General features: G+C 37.6%; 1 protein-coding gene across 1 annotated transcript; it reads right to left on the reverse strand.

The window, feature by feature from the left end:
* Nucleotides 1–15,158: 15,158 nt before the first annotated feature.
* On the reverse strand, nt 15,159–15,565 carry LOC128579193 (non-histone chromosomal protein HMG-14-like). The gene has a single exon (XM_053581411.1). It carries the CDS (start codon nt 15,563–15,565, stop codon nt 15,269–15,271), a length of 297 nt encoding a protein of 98 aa, XP_053437386.1. The 3' UTR covers nt 15,159–15,268.
* Nucleotides 15,566–15,800: the final 235 nt, after the last annotated feature.

The following is a 15,800-nucleotide window of genomic DNA, read 5'->3' on the forward strand; positions in this document are numbered from 1 at the left end:
CATTCTATAAAGTAAACATCACCCTGGTACAAAAACCAGGAAAAGACCCAAACAAAAAGGAGAATTTCAGACCAATCTCACTCATGAATATAGATGCAAAAATTCTCAACAAAATCCTAGCCAATAGATTACAGCTTATGATCAAAAAAGTCATTCATCATGATCAAGTGGGCTTCATTCCAGGGATGCAAGCTGGTTTAACATACGCAAGTCCATAAACGTTATCCACCACATTAACAGAGGCAAAAATAAAGATCACATGATCTTCTCAATTGATGCAGAAAAAGCATTTGATAAAATCCAGCATCCTTTTCTAATTAGAACACTGAAGAGTATAGGCATAGGTGGCACATTTCTAAAACTGATTGAAGCTCTCCATGACAAACCCACAGCTAATATTTTACTGAATGGAGTAAAACTGAAAGCTTTTCCTCTTAGAACTGGAACCAGAAAAGGTTGTCCTCTGTCACCTTTACTATTCAACGTAGTGCTGGAAGTTCTAGTCAATACAATTAGGCAAGACAAGGAAATAAAGGGAATCCAAATGGGAGCAGAGGAGGTCAAACTCTCCCTCTTTGCTGACGACATGATCTTATACTTAGAGATCCCCCAAGACTCAACCACAAGACCCCTAGATGTCATCAAAAAATACAGTAATGTTTCAGGATACAAAATCAATGTCCACAAGTCAGTAGCCTTTGTATACAACAATAACAGCCGAGAAGAGAAGATAATTAACGACACAACTCCCTTCACCATAGTTTCAAAGAAAATGAAATAACTAGGAATATACCTAACGAATGTGGTGAAGGACATGTATAAAGAAAATTATGAAATCCTCAGAAAGGAAATAGCAGAGGATATTAACAAATGGAAGAACATACCATGCTCATAGATGGGAACAATCAACATTGTTAAAATGTCTATGCTTCCCAAAGCAATCTACCTATTCAATGCCATTCCTATCAAAATACCAACATCGTACTTTCAAGATTTGGAGAAAATGATTCTTCTTTTTGTATGGAACCGGAAAAAAACCCGTATGGCTAAGGCAGTTCTTAGTAATAAAAATAAAGCTGGGGGCATCAGCCTACCAGATTTTAGTCTGTACTACAAAGCCACAGTGGTCAAGAAAGCATGGTACTGGCACAAAAACAGAGACATAGACACTTGGAATTGAACTGAAAACCAAGAAATGAAACAAACATCTTACAACCACCTAATCTTACATAAACCAAACAAGAACATACCTTGGGGGAAAGACTCCCTATTCAATAAATGGTGTTGGGAGAACTGCAGGTCTACATGTAAAAGACTGAAACTGGACCTACACCTTTGCCAACCAACAAACATTGATTCACAATGGATAAAGGACTTAAATTTAAGGGATGAAACAATAAAAATCCTCAAAGAAAGCATAGGAAAAACAGTGGAAGATATTGGCCTGGGGAAAGACTTCATGAAGAAGACTGCCATGGCAATTGCAACAACAACAAAAATAAACAAATGGGACTTCATTAAACTGAAAAGCTTCTGTACAGCTAAGGAGACAATAACCAAAGCAAAGAGACAACCTACACAATGGGAAAGGATATTTGCATATTTTCAATCAGACAAAAGCTTGATAACTAGGATCTACAGAGAACTCAAATTAATCCACATGTAAAAAGCCAACAATCCCATGTATCAATGGGCAAGAGACATGAATAGAACTTTCTCTAAAGATGACAGATGAATGGCTTACAGAAACATGAAAAAATGTTCATCATCTCTATATATTAGAGAAATGCAAATGAAAACAACCCTGAGATATCATCTAATCCCATTGAGAATGGCCCACATCGCAAAATCTCAAAACTGCAGATGCTGGCGCGGATGTGGAGAGAAGGGAACACTTTTACACTGCTGGTGGGACTACAAACTAGTACAACCTTTCTGGAAGGAAGTATGGAGAAACCTCAAAGCACTCAAGCTAGACCTCCCATTTGATCCTGCAATCCCATTACTGGGCATCTACCCAGAAGGAAAAAAATCCTTTTATCATAAGGACACTTGTACTAGACTGTTTATTGCAGCTCAATTTACAATCGCCAAAATGTGGAAACAGCCAACCCAGGAGTGGATTAACAAGCTGTGGTATATGTATACCATGGGATAGTATTCAGCTATTAAAAAAAATGGAGACTTTATATCCTTCGTATTAACCTGGATAGAAGTGGAAGACATTATTCTTAGTAAAGCATCACAAGAATGGAGAAGCATGAATCCTATGCACTCAATTTTGATATGAGGACAATTAATGACAATTAAGGTGGGGAGGAAAGCAGAAAGAGGGATGGACGGAGGGGTGTGGGGCCTTGGTGTGTGTCACACTTTATGGGGGCAAGACGTGATTGGAAGAGAGACTTTACCTAACAATTGCAATCAGTGTAACCTGGCTTATTGTACCCTCAATGAATCTGCAACAATTAAAAGAAAAGAAAAGAAAAGAAATCATTCCTTGCATCTTCTCAGACCATCATGGAATAAAAGTGAACTCAATAACAGGAACCTGCATACCCTTACAAAAACATGGAAGCTAAAAAATTTTATATAGAAGGATAGATGGTTTATAGACGAAATTCAGAAGGAAATCACGAAATTTTGGGAAGAAAACAACAATCAAGACACGAATTACCAGAACCTCTGGGATACTGCAAAGGCAGTCCTAAGAGGGAAATTTATAGAACTGCAAGCCTTCCTCAAGAAAACGGAAAGACAGCAAGTTAATAATGGGACATCTCAAGCAACTGGAGAAGGAAGAACACTACAACCCCAAACTCAGCAGGAGAAAAGAAATAACCAAAATAAGAGCAGAACTAAATGAATTTGAAAAAAAAAAAAGAATTACACAACAGATCCATAAATCAAAAAGTTGGTTTTCTGAAAAGGTCATTAAAATAGATAACCCTTTGGCCAATCTAACCAGGAAAAAGAGAGTAAAATCTCTAATTTCATCCATCAGAAATGGTAACGATGAAATAACAACAGACCCCTCAGAAATTCAAAAAATCCTTAACGAATACTACAAGAAATTCTACTCTTAGTAAATGTGGAATGTAAATGTCTTAGCAAAATAGCTAAGAAAATGCCAGGAAGGCTACGTTAACCAGTGTGATAAAAATGTGTCAAACGGTATATGAAAACAGTGTATGGTGCCCCATGATCACATTAATGTACACAGCTATGATTTAATAAAAAGAAAAAAAAAAAACTCTACTCTCAGAAATATGAAAATGTGAAAGAAATCGACCAATACCTAGAAGTACGCCAGCTACCAAGACTTAGCCAGAATGAAGGGAAAAGGTTGAACAGCCCTATATCAACTTCTGAAATTGCATCAACTATACAAAATCTCCCTAAAAAGAGCCCAGGACCAGATGGCTTTACGTCAGAATTCTACCAAACCTTTAAAGAAGAACTAGTACCTATATTACTAAACCTCTTCCAAAATATAGAAAAATAAGGAATATTACCAACACATTCTACAAAGCAAACATCACCTTGATCCCCAAACAAGGGAAAGACCCAACAAGAAAAGAAAATCATAGACCAGTATCACTAATGAATATTGATGCTAAAATACTCAATAAGATCCTAACAAACAGAATCCAACAACACATCAAAAAAATTATACACCGCGACCAAGTGGGATTTATCCCAGGGTCTCAAGGCTGGTTCAATATACGTAAATCTATAAATGTAATTCAACACATAAACAAACTAAAAATAAGGACCATATGATTCTTTCAATTGATGCAGAAAAACCTTTTAATAATATCCAGCATCCCTTCATGATCAGAACACTTAAGAAAATTGGTATAGAAGGGACATTCCTTAAACTAATAGAGACCATCTACAGCAAACCCATAGCCAATATCATACTGAATGAAGTTTAATTGAAATCATTTCCACTTATGTCAGGAACCAGGCAAGGTTGCACATTGTCTCCTTTGATCTTTAACATTGCACTGGAAGTTATAGCCATTGCAATCAGGGAAGAAAAGATGATCAAGGGTATCCACATAGGGTCAGAAGAGATAAAACTTTCACTCTTCGCAGATGATATGATCGTGTATCTGGAAAACACTAGGGATTCTACTACAAAACTTTTAGAAGTATCAAAGAATACAGCAATGTCTCAGGCTACAAAATCAACACCCATAAATCTGTAGCCTTTACATATACCAACGATAACCAAGCCGAAAAAAAAGTCAAGGACTCTATTCTTTTCACAGTAGTGCCAAAGAAGATAAAATATTTGGGAGTATACCTAACAAAGAACGTGAAAGATCTCTAAAAAGAGAACTATGAAACTTTAAGAAAATAAATAGCTGAAGATGTTAACAAATGGAAAAACATACCATGCTCATGTCTGGGAAGAATAAACATTGTTAAAACATCTATACTACCCAAAGCAATATATAATTTTAATGCCATTCCTATTAAAGCTCCATCATCATATTTTAAAGACCTTGAAAAAATAATAGTTCATTTTATATGGAATTAGAAAAAAACCTCGAATAGCCAAATCATTACTCAGCAAGAAAAACACAACAGGAGGAATCAGGCTACCAGACCTGAGACTGTACTATAAATCGATACTGATCAAAACAGCATGGTATTGGCACAAAAACAGAGAAGTAGATGTCTGGAACAGAATAGAGAACCAAGAGATGAATCCAGCTACTTACTGTTATTTGTTCTTTGACAAGCCAATTAAAAACATTCAGTGGGGAAAAGATTCCCTATTTAACAAATGGTGCTGGGTGAACAGGCTGGCAACCTATAGAAGATTGAAACTGGACCCACACCTTTCACCATTTACTAAGATAGACTCTCACTGGATTAAAGATTTAAACTTAAGACATGAAACTATAGAAGTACTTTAAACTATAAAAGTGCAGGGAAAACTCTTGAAGGAATTGCCTGGGTGAATATTTTATGAGGAGGACTCCCCAGGCAATTGAAGCATTATCAAAAATACACTACTGGGACCTGATCAAACTAAAAAGCTTCTGCACAACCAAGAACATAGTAAGTAAAGCAAGCAGACAGCCCTCAGAATGGGAGAAAATATTTGCAGGTTATACCTCTGATAAAGGTCTGATAACCAGAATCCACAGAGAACTCAAACGTATTAGCAAGAAAAGAATACGTGATCCCATCTCAGGGTGGGCAAGGGACTTGAAGAGAAACTTCTCTAAAGAAGACAGATGTACGATCTACAAACACATGAAAAAAAGCACATCATCCTTAATCATCAGAGAAATGCAAATCAAAACTACTTTGAGATATCACCTAACCCCAGTAAGAGTAGCCCACATAACAAAATCCCAAAACCAGATATGTTGGCGTGGATGTAGAGAAAAGGGCACACCTCTACACTGCTGGTGGGAATGCCCACTAATATGTTCCTTCTGGAAGAATGTTTGGAGAATACTTAGAGACCTAAAAATAGACCTGCCATTCAATCTTCTAATTCCTTTACTAGGTTTATACCCAGAAGACCAAAAGTCACAATATAACAAAGACATCTGTACCCAACTCATAATTGCTAAGTCACGGAAGAAGCCCAAGTGCCCTTCGATCCACAAATGGACTAGCAAATTCCATACATGTATACCATGGAATATTATGCAGCCTTAAAGAAAGATGGAGACTTTACCTCTTTCATGTTTATATGGATGGAACTGGAACATATTCCTCTTAGCAAAGTATCTCAGGAATGAAAGAAAATGTATCCAATGTACTCAGCCCTACTATGAAGTTAAATTATAGCTTTCACATGATAGCTATAATCCAACTACAGCACAAGACCATGAGGAAAGGGCCAAGGAAGGGGAAGGGAGGGGGGAGATTAGGGTGGAGGGAGGGTATTGGGTGGGGCCACACCTGTGGTGCATCTTAGAGTGGGTACAGGCGAAACTTACTAAAGGCAGAATACAAATGTCTACATACAATAACTAAGAAAATGCCATGAAGGCTACGTTGAACAGTTTGATGAGAATACTTCAGATTGTGTATGAAACCAGCACATTGTACCCCTTGATTGCACTAATGTACAAAGCTATGATTTAACAATAAAAATTAAATAAAAAAGAAAAAAAGAAGAAAAAAAAAGGAGAGGCTTTTCTTTTAAGGAAAAGTGCTTTAATTGAAGGATTGAGGAAGATCTTTGGAGACTTAATAGTTTTTAAAATATGAAAATCAGGCATAAAATGACAAGAAAACTATAGACAATATTCCTTAAGAAAAAATATGCAAAAATATTTAGCAAAACATTAGGAAATAAAATCCAGCAATACCTAAAAATAATGTGATATAATGGTCAAGTGGTGCTTACCTCAGGACAGCAAAGTGAGTTTAACATTTGAAAATCAGTCAGTGTAATTGATTGTAAATAAAGAATAAAAGACAAAAATGGTATGATCTTCTCAATAGGAACAAAGGGAAAGAATTTTGACAAAATTCAATGTCTGCTTATGATAGAAACTTTCAACACACTAGGGATAAAGGAAAACTTCTACAACTTGATAAAGGCTAGTATAATTTAATGGTGAAAGATTGATTTAGTTCTTCACCTAAGATTGGAAACAAGACAAATATATACATTCCCACCACTTTTTTTTTTATTATTTTTTTTATTTTTATTTTTTTTTATTAAATCATAACTGTATACATTGATATGATCATGGGGCATCATACACTCGCTTCACAAACCATTTGATTAATACATTCCTTTTGGAAAGATATATGGAGAACACTCAGAGATCTAAAAATAGATCTGCCATTCAATCCTGTAATTCCTCTGCTGGGCATATACCCAGAAGACCAAAAATCACAACATAACAAAGATATTTGTACCAGATGTTTATTGCAGCCCAATTCGTAATAGCTAAGTCATGGAAAAAGCCCAAGTGCCCATCGATCCACGAATGGATTAATAAATTGTGTTATATGTATACCATGGAATACTATGCAGCCTTAAAGAAAGATGGAGACTTTACCTCTTTCATGTTTACATGGATGGAGCTGGAACATATTCTTCTTAGTAAAGTATCCCAAGAATGGAAGAAAAAGTACCCAATGTACACAGCCCTACTATGAAACTAATTTGTGACTCTCACATGAAAGCTATAACCCAGCTACAACTTAACAATAGGGGGAAGTGGAAAGGAGGGGTGGGTAGAGGGAGGGGGATCGGTGGGATCGCACCTGTGGTGCATCTTACAGGGGTATTTCCCACCACTTTTATGCAACATTTTACTGGATAATTTAGTGCACAAGAGAAGAAAGCATGGGTGGGGGCATGAGTAGGCAGGTCTCAGGCAAGCAAACTTATAGCAAGAAGTAATCTTTCTTTATTCATGGAAAGGATGATTCAGTAGGAAAACAGAAATCCCTACAAGAAGCCATTAAAACTAATTAAGTTTTACAGTTTAGAAAAGTTTCAAGATCAATATATAAAAACAACTATATTTTTATATGTAAGAAGTAAATATTTAGTGAACTAAATTTAAACAGTAATCCATTTATTTTGCAATTTTTTTAAGTTTTAAAAATTTCTCTCTGTATATAATATGTATATATGTATATGTATGTGTATATGTATATACACATATATAGAACCATATATAAAAAATGTTTGTGTGTGTATATATATACATATATATATATTTTTTTTTTTTTTTTTTTTTCCAGAGACAAGAGCTCACTCTATTGCCCGGGCTCCACCAGTAGAGCTATTAAAGCTAACTGCAGCCTCAAACTCTTGGACTCAAGTTTATTCTTCCTATCTAGCTTCCAACATAGCTGCAACTACTGACATTTGCCACCATCTCTGAATTTTTTTTTTTTTTCTGGAGATGGAGTCTTGCTGTGTTATCTAGGCTGCTCTCTAACTCCTGACCTCAAGCTATCCTCCCTTCCTGGCTTCCAAAATTGCTAGGATTATAGGTTTGAGCCACTGTGCCCAGCCCACTGCCATTTTTAATATCATCAAAAATAAAAAGAAATATTGAGGGCTAAGTTTAGTAAATTATATAAGACCTATAGATTTAGAAGTATAAAACATTGTTATGAGAAATGATAGGAAACCTATAAATAAATAGATATATAAACTATGATTATAGATTGGAAGATTCAATATTAAGGTACTAGTTCTCTCCATATGGATCTATACCTTCAATACTACATATAATCTCAATCAATATTCTTGCATGGCTTATTTTGGGGAGAGAAATTGAGAAACTAATTCTGAAATTCCTTGAGGCATGCAAAAAATCTGTAATAGCCCTTTTTTTTTTTTTTTGAGAAAGAACATAGAGGGCTTATACTAGTTGATTTTAAGATTTTGTTTTACACTGTAGTAATCAAGTAGAATGTCTTGAATTTCATGTTTATGTTTACTTGCCTTTCTAAAAAGTGATCAGGATAATTCAGTGTGGGCCCGGATAGACTTTTAACAGATGTGTCTGGGACACCAGGTATTGATATGGAAAAATGAATTCAACATTTACTTCAGGCCATGAGCAACAATGGATTTAAAATCCATACCCATCCTGAATATAAAAACTAAAACTGCAACTTTTAGAAGAAATCATGAGTAAATCTTTGTGACTTTGGGTTAGACAGAGTTTTATTAGACAGAACACAAACCAGAAAAAATAAATCTATAAATTGAACACAAACCAGAAAAAAATAAATCTATAAATTGTACCACTCCAAAGTTAATAACCTCTGTTCTTTGAAAAGATTCTCCCCACCACAATGGGCAAAATATTTGAATAAAATACTTCACAAAAGATGTATGTTTGGCCAATAAGCAATTGAAGAATTGCTCAATATCAATACTCATCCAGGAAATTATATCCAAACCACAATGAGATATTACCACATACTCATCAGAATGACCAAAATTAGAAAAGCTTACTGATGGTACTTAGTGCTGGTGAGAATATGCGGTAATTGGAATACTCCTGCCTTGCTGCTAAGAATATATAATAGTAAAATCACTTTGAAAAGCAGCTTGCCAGTTTTATTTTTAGCAGACTCCCTGTCATATAAATCAACAAATGTACTCGCTGGTGTTTTCTTAAGAGAAACAAAAACTTATATATGCACAAAAGATGTGTATAGGGAATGCTCATAGATGCTTAGTATCAACATTGCAAAACTGGAAATAACACACCAGTCCATACACAAATGAATGGATAGAATTATAGTATATATGTAGAACTGAATATTATTTGGCAATTTTAAAAGGAGGAAATACTAGTATATGCAATGCATAGATGAATCTCAAGAGTATGTGAAGAAAAATATATCTAAACCCAAATAAATACAAGTCTGTCAGATCCTCTCTTACACACGTGGATAAAGCCCTCACAGAGCCAAGCAGCTGTGGCAGATGTCCTCTCTGTGTGTGCCTGACAGGAGATGCTGGTTCTGAACCGAGTTGTGTCATCACTATGAGGCTTATGGAAATCTACACTGTGGTGGTAAGATGGAAATAATCAATTTAGTGAGTAACAGGGTCAGTGAGTGTCAGAGGGACTACTATGTAAAGAGCAATACACACAATTGACAGAACACGGTGTTCCTAAGGGTGTTGCATTGTGTGTGCAACCAATACAAATTCAACATGTATCGTGAAAGGCTCATATCGACTGCCCTAAACAAGGTTTCCAATCTTAAAACTGTTCTCAGAATGGGAATACCCACTGATGGTAGAGCACGTCAGTTTACTATATCAATGGCACACTATCAGTTTGCTAATCAGAAAGAAGCAGAACGTATGTTTGAAGTCTCAGTAAGGTAAATATTCTCTATAGAGTGGGAGATAAAACCTAAAAGACTGAGGGATTCAAAGGTTACATCTGAGATAGGACACAAGTTACATGAGTAGATTCACAAGGACACTATGCCGCTTGTCACTACTGTACTGATGTGTTCCCTTAGCACATACCCATGAATGGGGTTGGGGGCTTGCACTGGCTGATGGAAGAGGAATGACTTGTTTCATGGGTGAGATAGTTCATTATGTGAATGCAACCACAAAGGGGCTGGCCACTGTTCAATTGTCCCGCTTGGCAGTGGCCTTATAAAATAACATTGAGAGCAAGGTTCTCAGTAGACTGAGTATTAGGCTGGTCACCCTCTTTATTCTGAGTATTCATTTTATGTAAGAAAAGATATGGTTTAAAATAAGAATATATGGACAATAGCAATTGGCTCATCTGTTTAATCTTGAAAGAAAAAAGATTGAAAGACTGCAGATAGTAAAGTTTGAGGGACAGATGGGCAAATGGATTGAGCACATATCAAAGCAGTCTCTATTAGCCTTTCATGATACATGTTCAATGTGTATTGGTTGCACACACAATGCAACACCCTGTCAATTGTGTGTATTGCTCTTTACAGAGCAGTCACTCTGACACTCACTGACCCTGTCACTCACTAAATTGATTATTTCCATTTTACCAGCACAGTCTGGATTTCCATAAGCCTCATAGTGATGACACAACTCGGTTCAGAACCAGCATCTACTGTAGTTAAGAACCAGTTAGGGGTGGTGCCTGTGGCTCAGTGAGTAGGGTGCCGGCCCCATATGCGGAGGGTGGTGGGTTCAAACCCAGCCCCGGCCAAACTGCAACAAAAAATAGCTGGGTGTTGTGGCAGGCGCCTGTAGTCCCAGCGACTTGGGAGGCTGAGGCAGGAGAATCGCTTGGGCCCAAGAGTTAGAGGTTGCTGTGAGCCGTGTGACGCCATGGCACTCTACCAAGGCTGGTACAGTGAGACTCTGTCTCTACAAAAAAAAAAAAAGAACCAGTTAGACTGAAGATGTGACCAGATGACCTTGGCAGGCTCTGTCATGGACCACCTCAGTGCTGATACAATGAGTTTCTGAAAGGAAGGGTCAGGCTAAGCAGAGCTGGAGACTCTGTATGGATCTAACATTATGAGCTTCCTCACAGTAAAGATATTCTACCTACAGTATTATTGAAGCTGAATGTTCAACCTGTTAGCAACAGAAACTAATTATGTGCACCCCTGATATGTCACTATCTCTGCAGGGGTCTCACAAATGGCTTAGTGGCAAGTTGATTGCATTGAAACCCTCTATGATAGAAGAAGCATCAATTGGTTTTGACAGTGAATGACAGACTTGGAGGATATGGATTTGCCTTTGCTGCCTGCAGGAATGGAAGCTGAGTCACTATCTTAGCTCTTATGTGGTAGAGTACGGGGGATCCATCAACAAAGAACCTTGCCTAATATTTTTTCAGATCAGTGAGCTCATTTTATAGCAAAGGGGCTCTGGCAGCGAACACATGACCATGGGGTCCTTGGATCCCACTACTCCATGGCCATTAAGTAGGACGCATGTGACCAACAAACTACTGGGAGAGTACTGTTTCATCTACAAGGGCTAGGTGTGGAATCCTATTTAAGTATTAGCTATGTCTGCCATCTGTTCCTTGGAGGCTCCTTATGCCAGGAGACTATCCGGGAAAGAAAGGAATCACTACACTGCCGGGTGTAACTGACCTGATCAGAGGGAGTAGGGCTGTTAGGACACAAAAGAGGGTAAGGCAAGAATCAGTCTATCCCCCTAGTGCCTCTTGGTTTTCTGCTGGCCAATTTTTAAGGGCAACCATACCAGGGCAGCTTGAGAGTGACTGTGGTCTCAGACCCTTCAGGGATGAAGTTCTGTGTCACCCTTAGCTAAGACACCCAGAACAGCAGAGGAACTAGGGGAATGTGACGGAAATCTCGAATGGGAAGATGTAGAGCAGAGGGTGGTATGTTACCCTAGGATGACACCGAATAAAGGAAAAGCTCTTCTTGGAGGGGGAACTTCCTGCAAGAAGTAAACCCATCCTAGTGGCACAGAGATGAGACTGCTGTGCTTGGGGTGGTGGGCTGCCCACATCCTTTCTCAGGATTGATGGTGCATTTGCCCAGTGATATGTTCCTCTGTAAGCATCACCCTCAGCCTAAAGAAAATGCCTTGCCAAAAGCTACATCCCCTCTCTGGGATTAGTTCACAGTCAGTATCTAGTTGGTGAAGGGACACAAAGACCTCAGACCCTTGCCTTGAGTCTGAGTCGCTATGAATGGCATTGAGTTCCAGAACTCCAGCTGAAACCTCACTCACAAATGAATCGCAGTCCAGCTTATCCTTCCACCTTCGTTCACTTGCAGGCATTGTTACTGAGGGACCTGCTCCGTACTGTACCTGCATACAAATCTCCATCTCTGAGTCTGGTTTTAGGGATCTGAGCAAAGAAACAGAGCATATGGGAGACTGCAATTCCCAGACTCTTAATTATGCAATTAGTTAGGGGCACTTGATTAGTTTAGGCCAATAAAAATAAGTTTAGTTGAAGTGTCACTTCCTGTCTGAAACAACGCCAAGCCCCAGAAGGAGTCTTTATTCGCTCCAGAGTTTGACTCACTTTTGTCCTAGGTACCACAAAATATACTTGAGTTTTTAATAATTTTCTATTTACATTTATTTAATTGTATTTACCTGTAACCAAAAGTGAGCAATAAGATTAATCGCCTCATGTTCTTTGGCTTAACTTAGTACCAGAAAATGATTTCTACAGGACAAGAAATTAGTGTTTTTATTTTTCTCTGGGTTGTTCTTTTTTGGATCATAAATAGGGAAGACAGCCTTTTGGTCAGCAACCAATAATTTGCTATTGATCATACCCTTAAGATCAACCTATCCTTGCCAAGACCTTTTTGTGAGCTTGGACTATACCACTTGGTATAAATTATGAGAACACTTGGCCCCACTTAAGCTTGGTTTTACATCAACTGAACTTACCACATGAACTTAATGCCTTTCATTATTCTAGTACACAGAGGTCACCACTCTGAGATTTTATTTTGCAGTCTGGATAATTAATTTGTTCATTCTGTGTACTCAGCATCACACTGTTTTTTTGGAGCAGTGCTACCAAAGCAATAGATTAATTTGCATGATACAATGCATTTAGAATCATCATTACTCCATAGAATTGTGACTGCTTGAATTCTAAAGAGAGAGAAGATGTTTTCTCCACTGAGATAAAAAGTTTTCAGTACTGTTTTCCATGGGGAAAAAAGAAAAAAAGAAAAGAAAAGAAAAATGCATCTAAATTTTTTGAACAGGAAATCCTTTTGGAAATTTTAATTTAGTTCTACTGGTTCTAATGAACTATTTTGCTTACTATCCTGGGCAAGTGGATTTGAGCTACAGGGAATAGAAACCTACATAAATATATTTAAAATAAAGGGTATATAGTAATCTGGAAATTTATTGAGGGCAAAGAAGTAGAGATAACTTCACTGGGAAAAGCCACCAGGAGTAAGTTCTTATTTCCCATTTCTCAGAATTGCTCCTATCTTTTCATGCCATTCATACTTCTCTGTCCTCTGTTTTATTTTTATTTTTTAATCTCTGTACAAATGGCTTCTTACTTTCCCTCATCTATGGACATGGCCATTATGGCGCACCATAAAAAGTCAGCCTAAGCCCCTTGATCTTCAATTTGTTAGCTTAGCTACCCACGGTCATTCAACCTCACAGATGCAACTGATAGAATTAACTTGGCTCTTGTGAGAACCATAGCCCAGTTGGCGATATGGTAGTCAGGAAGGTGGGTCATAGATTTTTACAAGCTTTCTAAGTTCAGTCATCCTGCAGTGACATTTTGTGGGCAGCCATGTCCAAATTATGTGTGTTATCCTGATCCAAAATTTGTCAAATTTTCTGTACTCCAGCTATAAAATAAAAATGCTTTAATTACTTAGTCTACAGCTGGTTTAAATGACAGCATTTAATTAAGTTTATGGTGCCAAGTGAGAATCCATGGTGTAGAAAGCATTTAGACTAAGGAATAATATGCACTTCGAAGGTGGGTCAGTATAACAAGATCAGCTGGTGCACAGTAAGTGGCTGAATGTTAAAAAATGAATGACAAGCTGTCACAATGGCAGCCATTGACTGCACGCAGATATACAAGGGTTGGCCTTTGGTGCAGATACCCATACAAAAATAAGGCACTTCCCTAGCATATGTGATTATTTAATTTGAAATAAATCTATATTTTATAACATAAACATCAGTTGACAAAGACAAATCCAGGATGTGACTCAATTAGAAAGTTTGGTGGATCATTTTTCTCCCTCACTAGCACATTATTGGCAAAATGTACAACTCTGTTAGGGAAATGTCTACAGAATTTCCTGGGCTTTGAACTTCTATTGCTGGGGTGGGGAGGGAGGTGCGGAGATAATTGCCATTCCACAGCAAAAGCAAGTCAACTCTTCTCAAAATCAATAGACAGTGTCAGTACTGTGGGTCTTCCTGTTCCTTATCAGTCTCTAGCATGATTGCTGCATTTATAACCAGATTTGTAATATTTTATGTATTATCTTACTCTGTTGCCTGCTAAGTGCACAAGCTATGAGAATTCTGAAGCTGGGTTAAACCAAGGTTTATAATTACAATTAAGAGAGAAAAGAAGGAAACAGAACCAAATCCAAGGCCATCAAAATCTATACAACAGTTATGACATTTTAACTATTTGTAGGTATGTGTACCTCTATCGCTTTTATAATTATCTTTTTTTTTTTAAGGTAAGTCCCACCAATTCACTTTATTACCATATATGCTACATGCTCAGATTTTCAGTCCTGCACAGCACAGTTACAATGTTTAGGAAAACAGCAGTACCACAACCAGAGATGTTACAGAGTGTACACAGTTCTGAAACTGAGAGCCATGATCACGTGTATGGTTTTCTTTAGGAAACAATTCTGGTACAAAACAACATGGGAATAAAAGTAATTTAAAATGTTCACACATTAAATTGAGGACCGGAACTCCATACTACCATTTAGTATGCTTTGTATTACAGCATATAAAAACTAACGCCCATCTATGGAATGTTAAGCTCATACCCAAGACAGTCAAAGCCTCCCATTAATTCAACATCCCACACTCTTTTCTGGTTGTACGAAAAAATAAACAACTAGCAAATGATTTCACCTCTTAAAAAAAAAAAAACAATTTACACTTAAAAAATGGGATGAGGTAGGATTCTCTCCTTCTTAAAAATGTTTCTAGAGCTACTAAAAAACTTGCATTTACTAAATAGTTGATAAAAATATTCCTCTGGATTGTACAAGAAGGGAGACAGGGACCACTCATAAGACATGGTATATGATATTAATCAGACTTGGCTTCTTTCTCTCCTGCTTCGTCAGCGGCTGGATCCTCCTCAGTTTTAGTTTCTCCGTTTTCTGCTGGTAAATCTTTAGTTTCTTGGTCAGCCACTTTGGCCTGCTTTCCCTTTCCTCCTATGTTCCCTTTCAGCTGCACTTTTTTGTCTGAAGATTTATCCCTTGCTGCCGCTTTTGGCTTCGTTTTGACTTTCGCAGGAGCAGGTTTAGCTGACAACCGCGCCCTCCTCTTTGGCTCTTCCTTCCCCACTCCTTCGGCAAAGCTGACCTTCCTCTTGGGCATCTTGGAGGTGGGCAGGGCGCGTGCAGGTTCTGGACTCTGAATTCTATTCTGTTGATCTATGTATTTATTCTTATCCCAGTACAATATTGCCTTGACTAATATTTCTTTGTAGTAAGTTTTGAAATCAAGAAGTCTGACTCCTCTTATTTTTCTCCCCAAGACTGTTCTGGGACCCTTGTGATTCCATGTGAATTTAAAATCAGTTAATATCTGTAGAGAAGTCAGCTGGGATGCT

Source organism: Nycticebus coucang, chromosome Y (assembly GCF_027406575.1).
Source record: "Nycticebus coucang isolate mNycCou1 chromosome Y, mNycCou1.pri, whole genome shotgun sequence".
Classification (NCBI taxonomy): domain Eukaryota; kingdom Metazoa; phylum Chordata; class Mammalia; order Primates; family Lorisidae; genus Nycticebus; species Nycticebus coucang.

Excerpts from the sequence above, each read along its gene's own strand:
- LOC128579193 (XM_053581411.1), bottom strand. The coding sequence starts at position 15,565 with ATGCCCAAGAGGAAGGTCAGCTTTGCCGAAGGAGTGGGGAAGGAAGAG.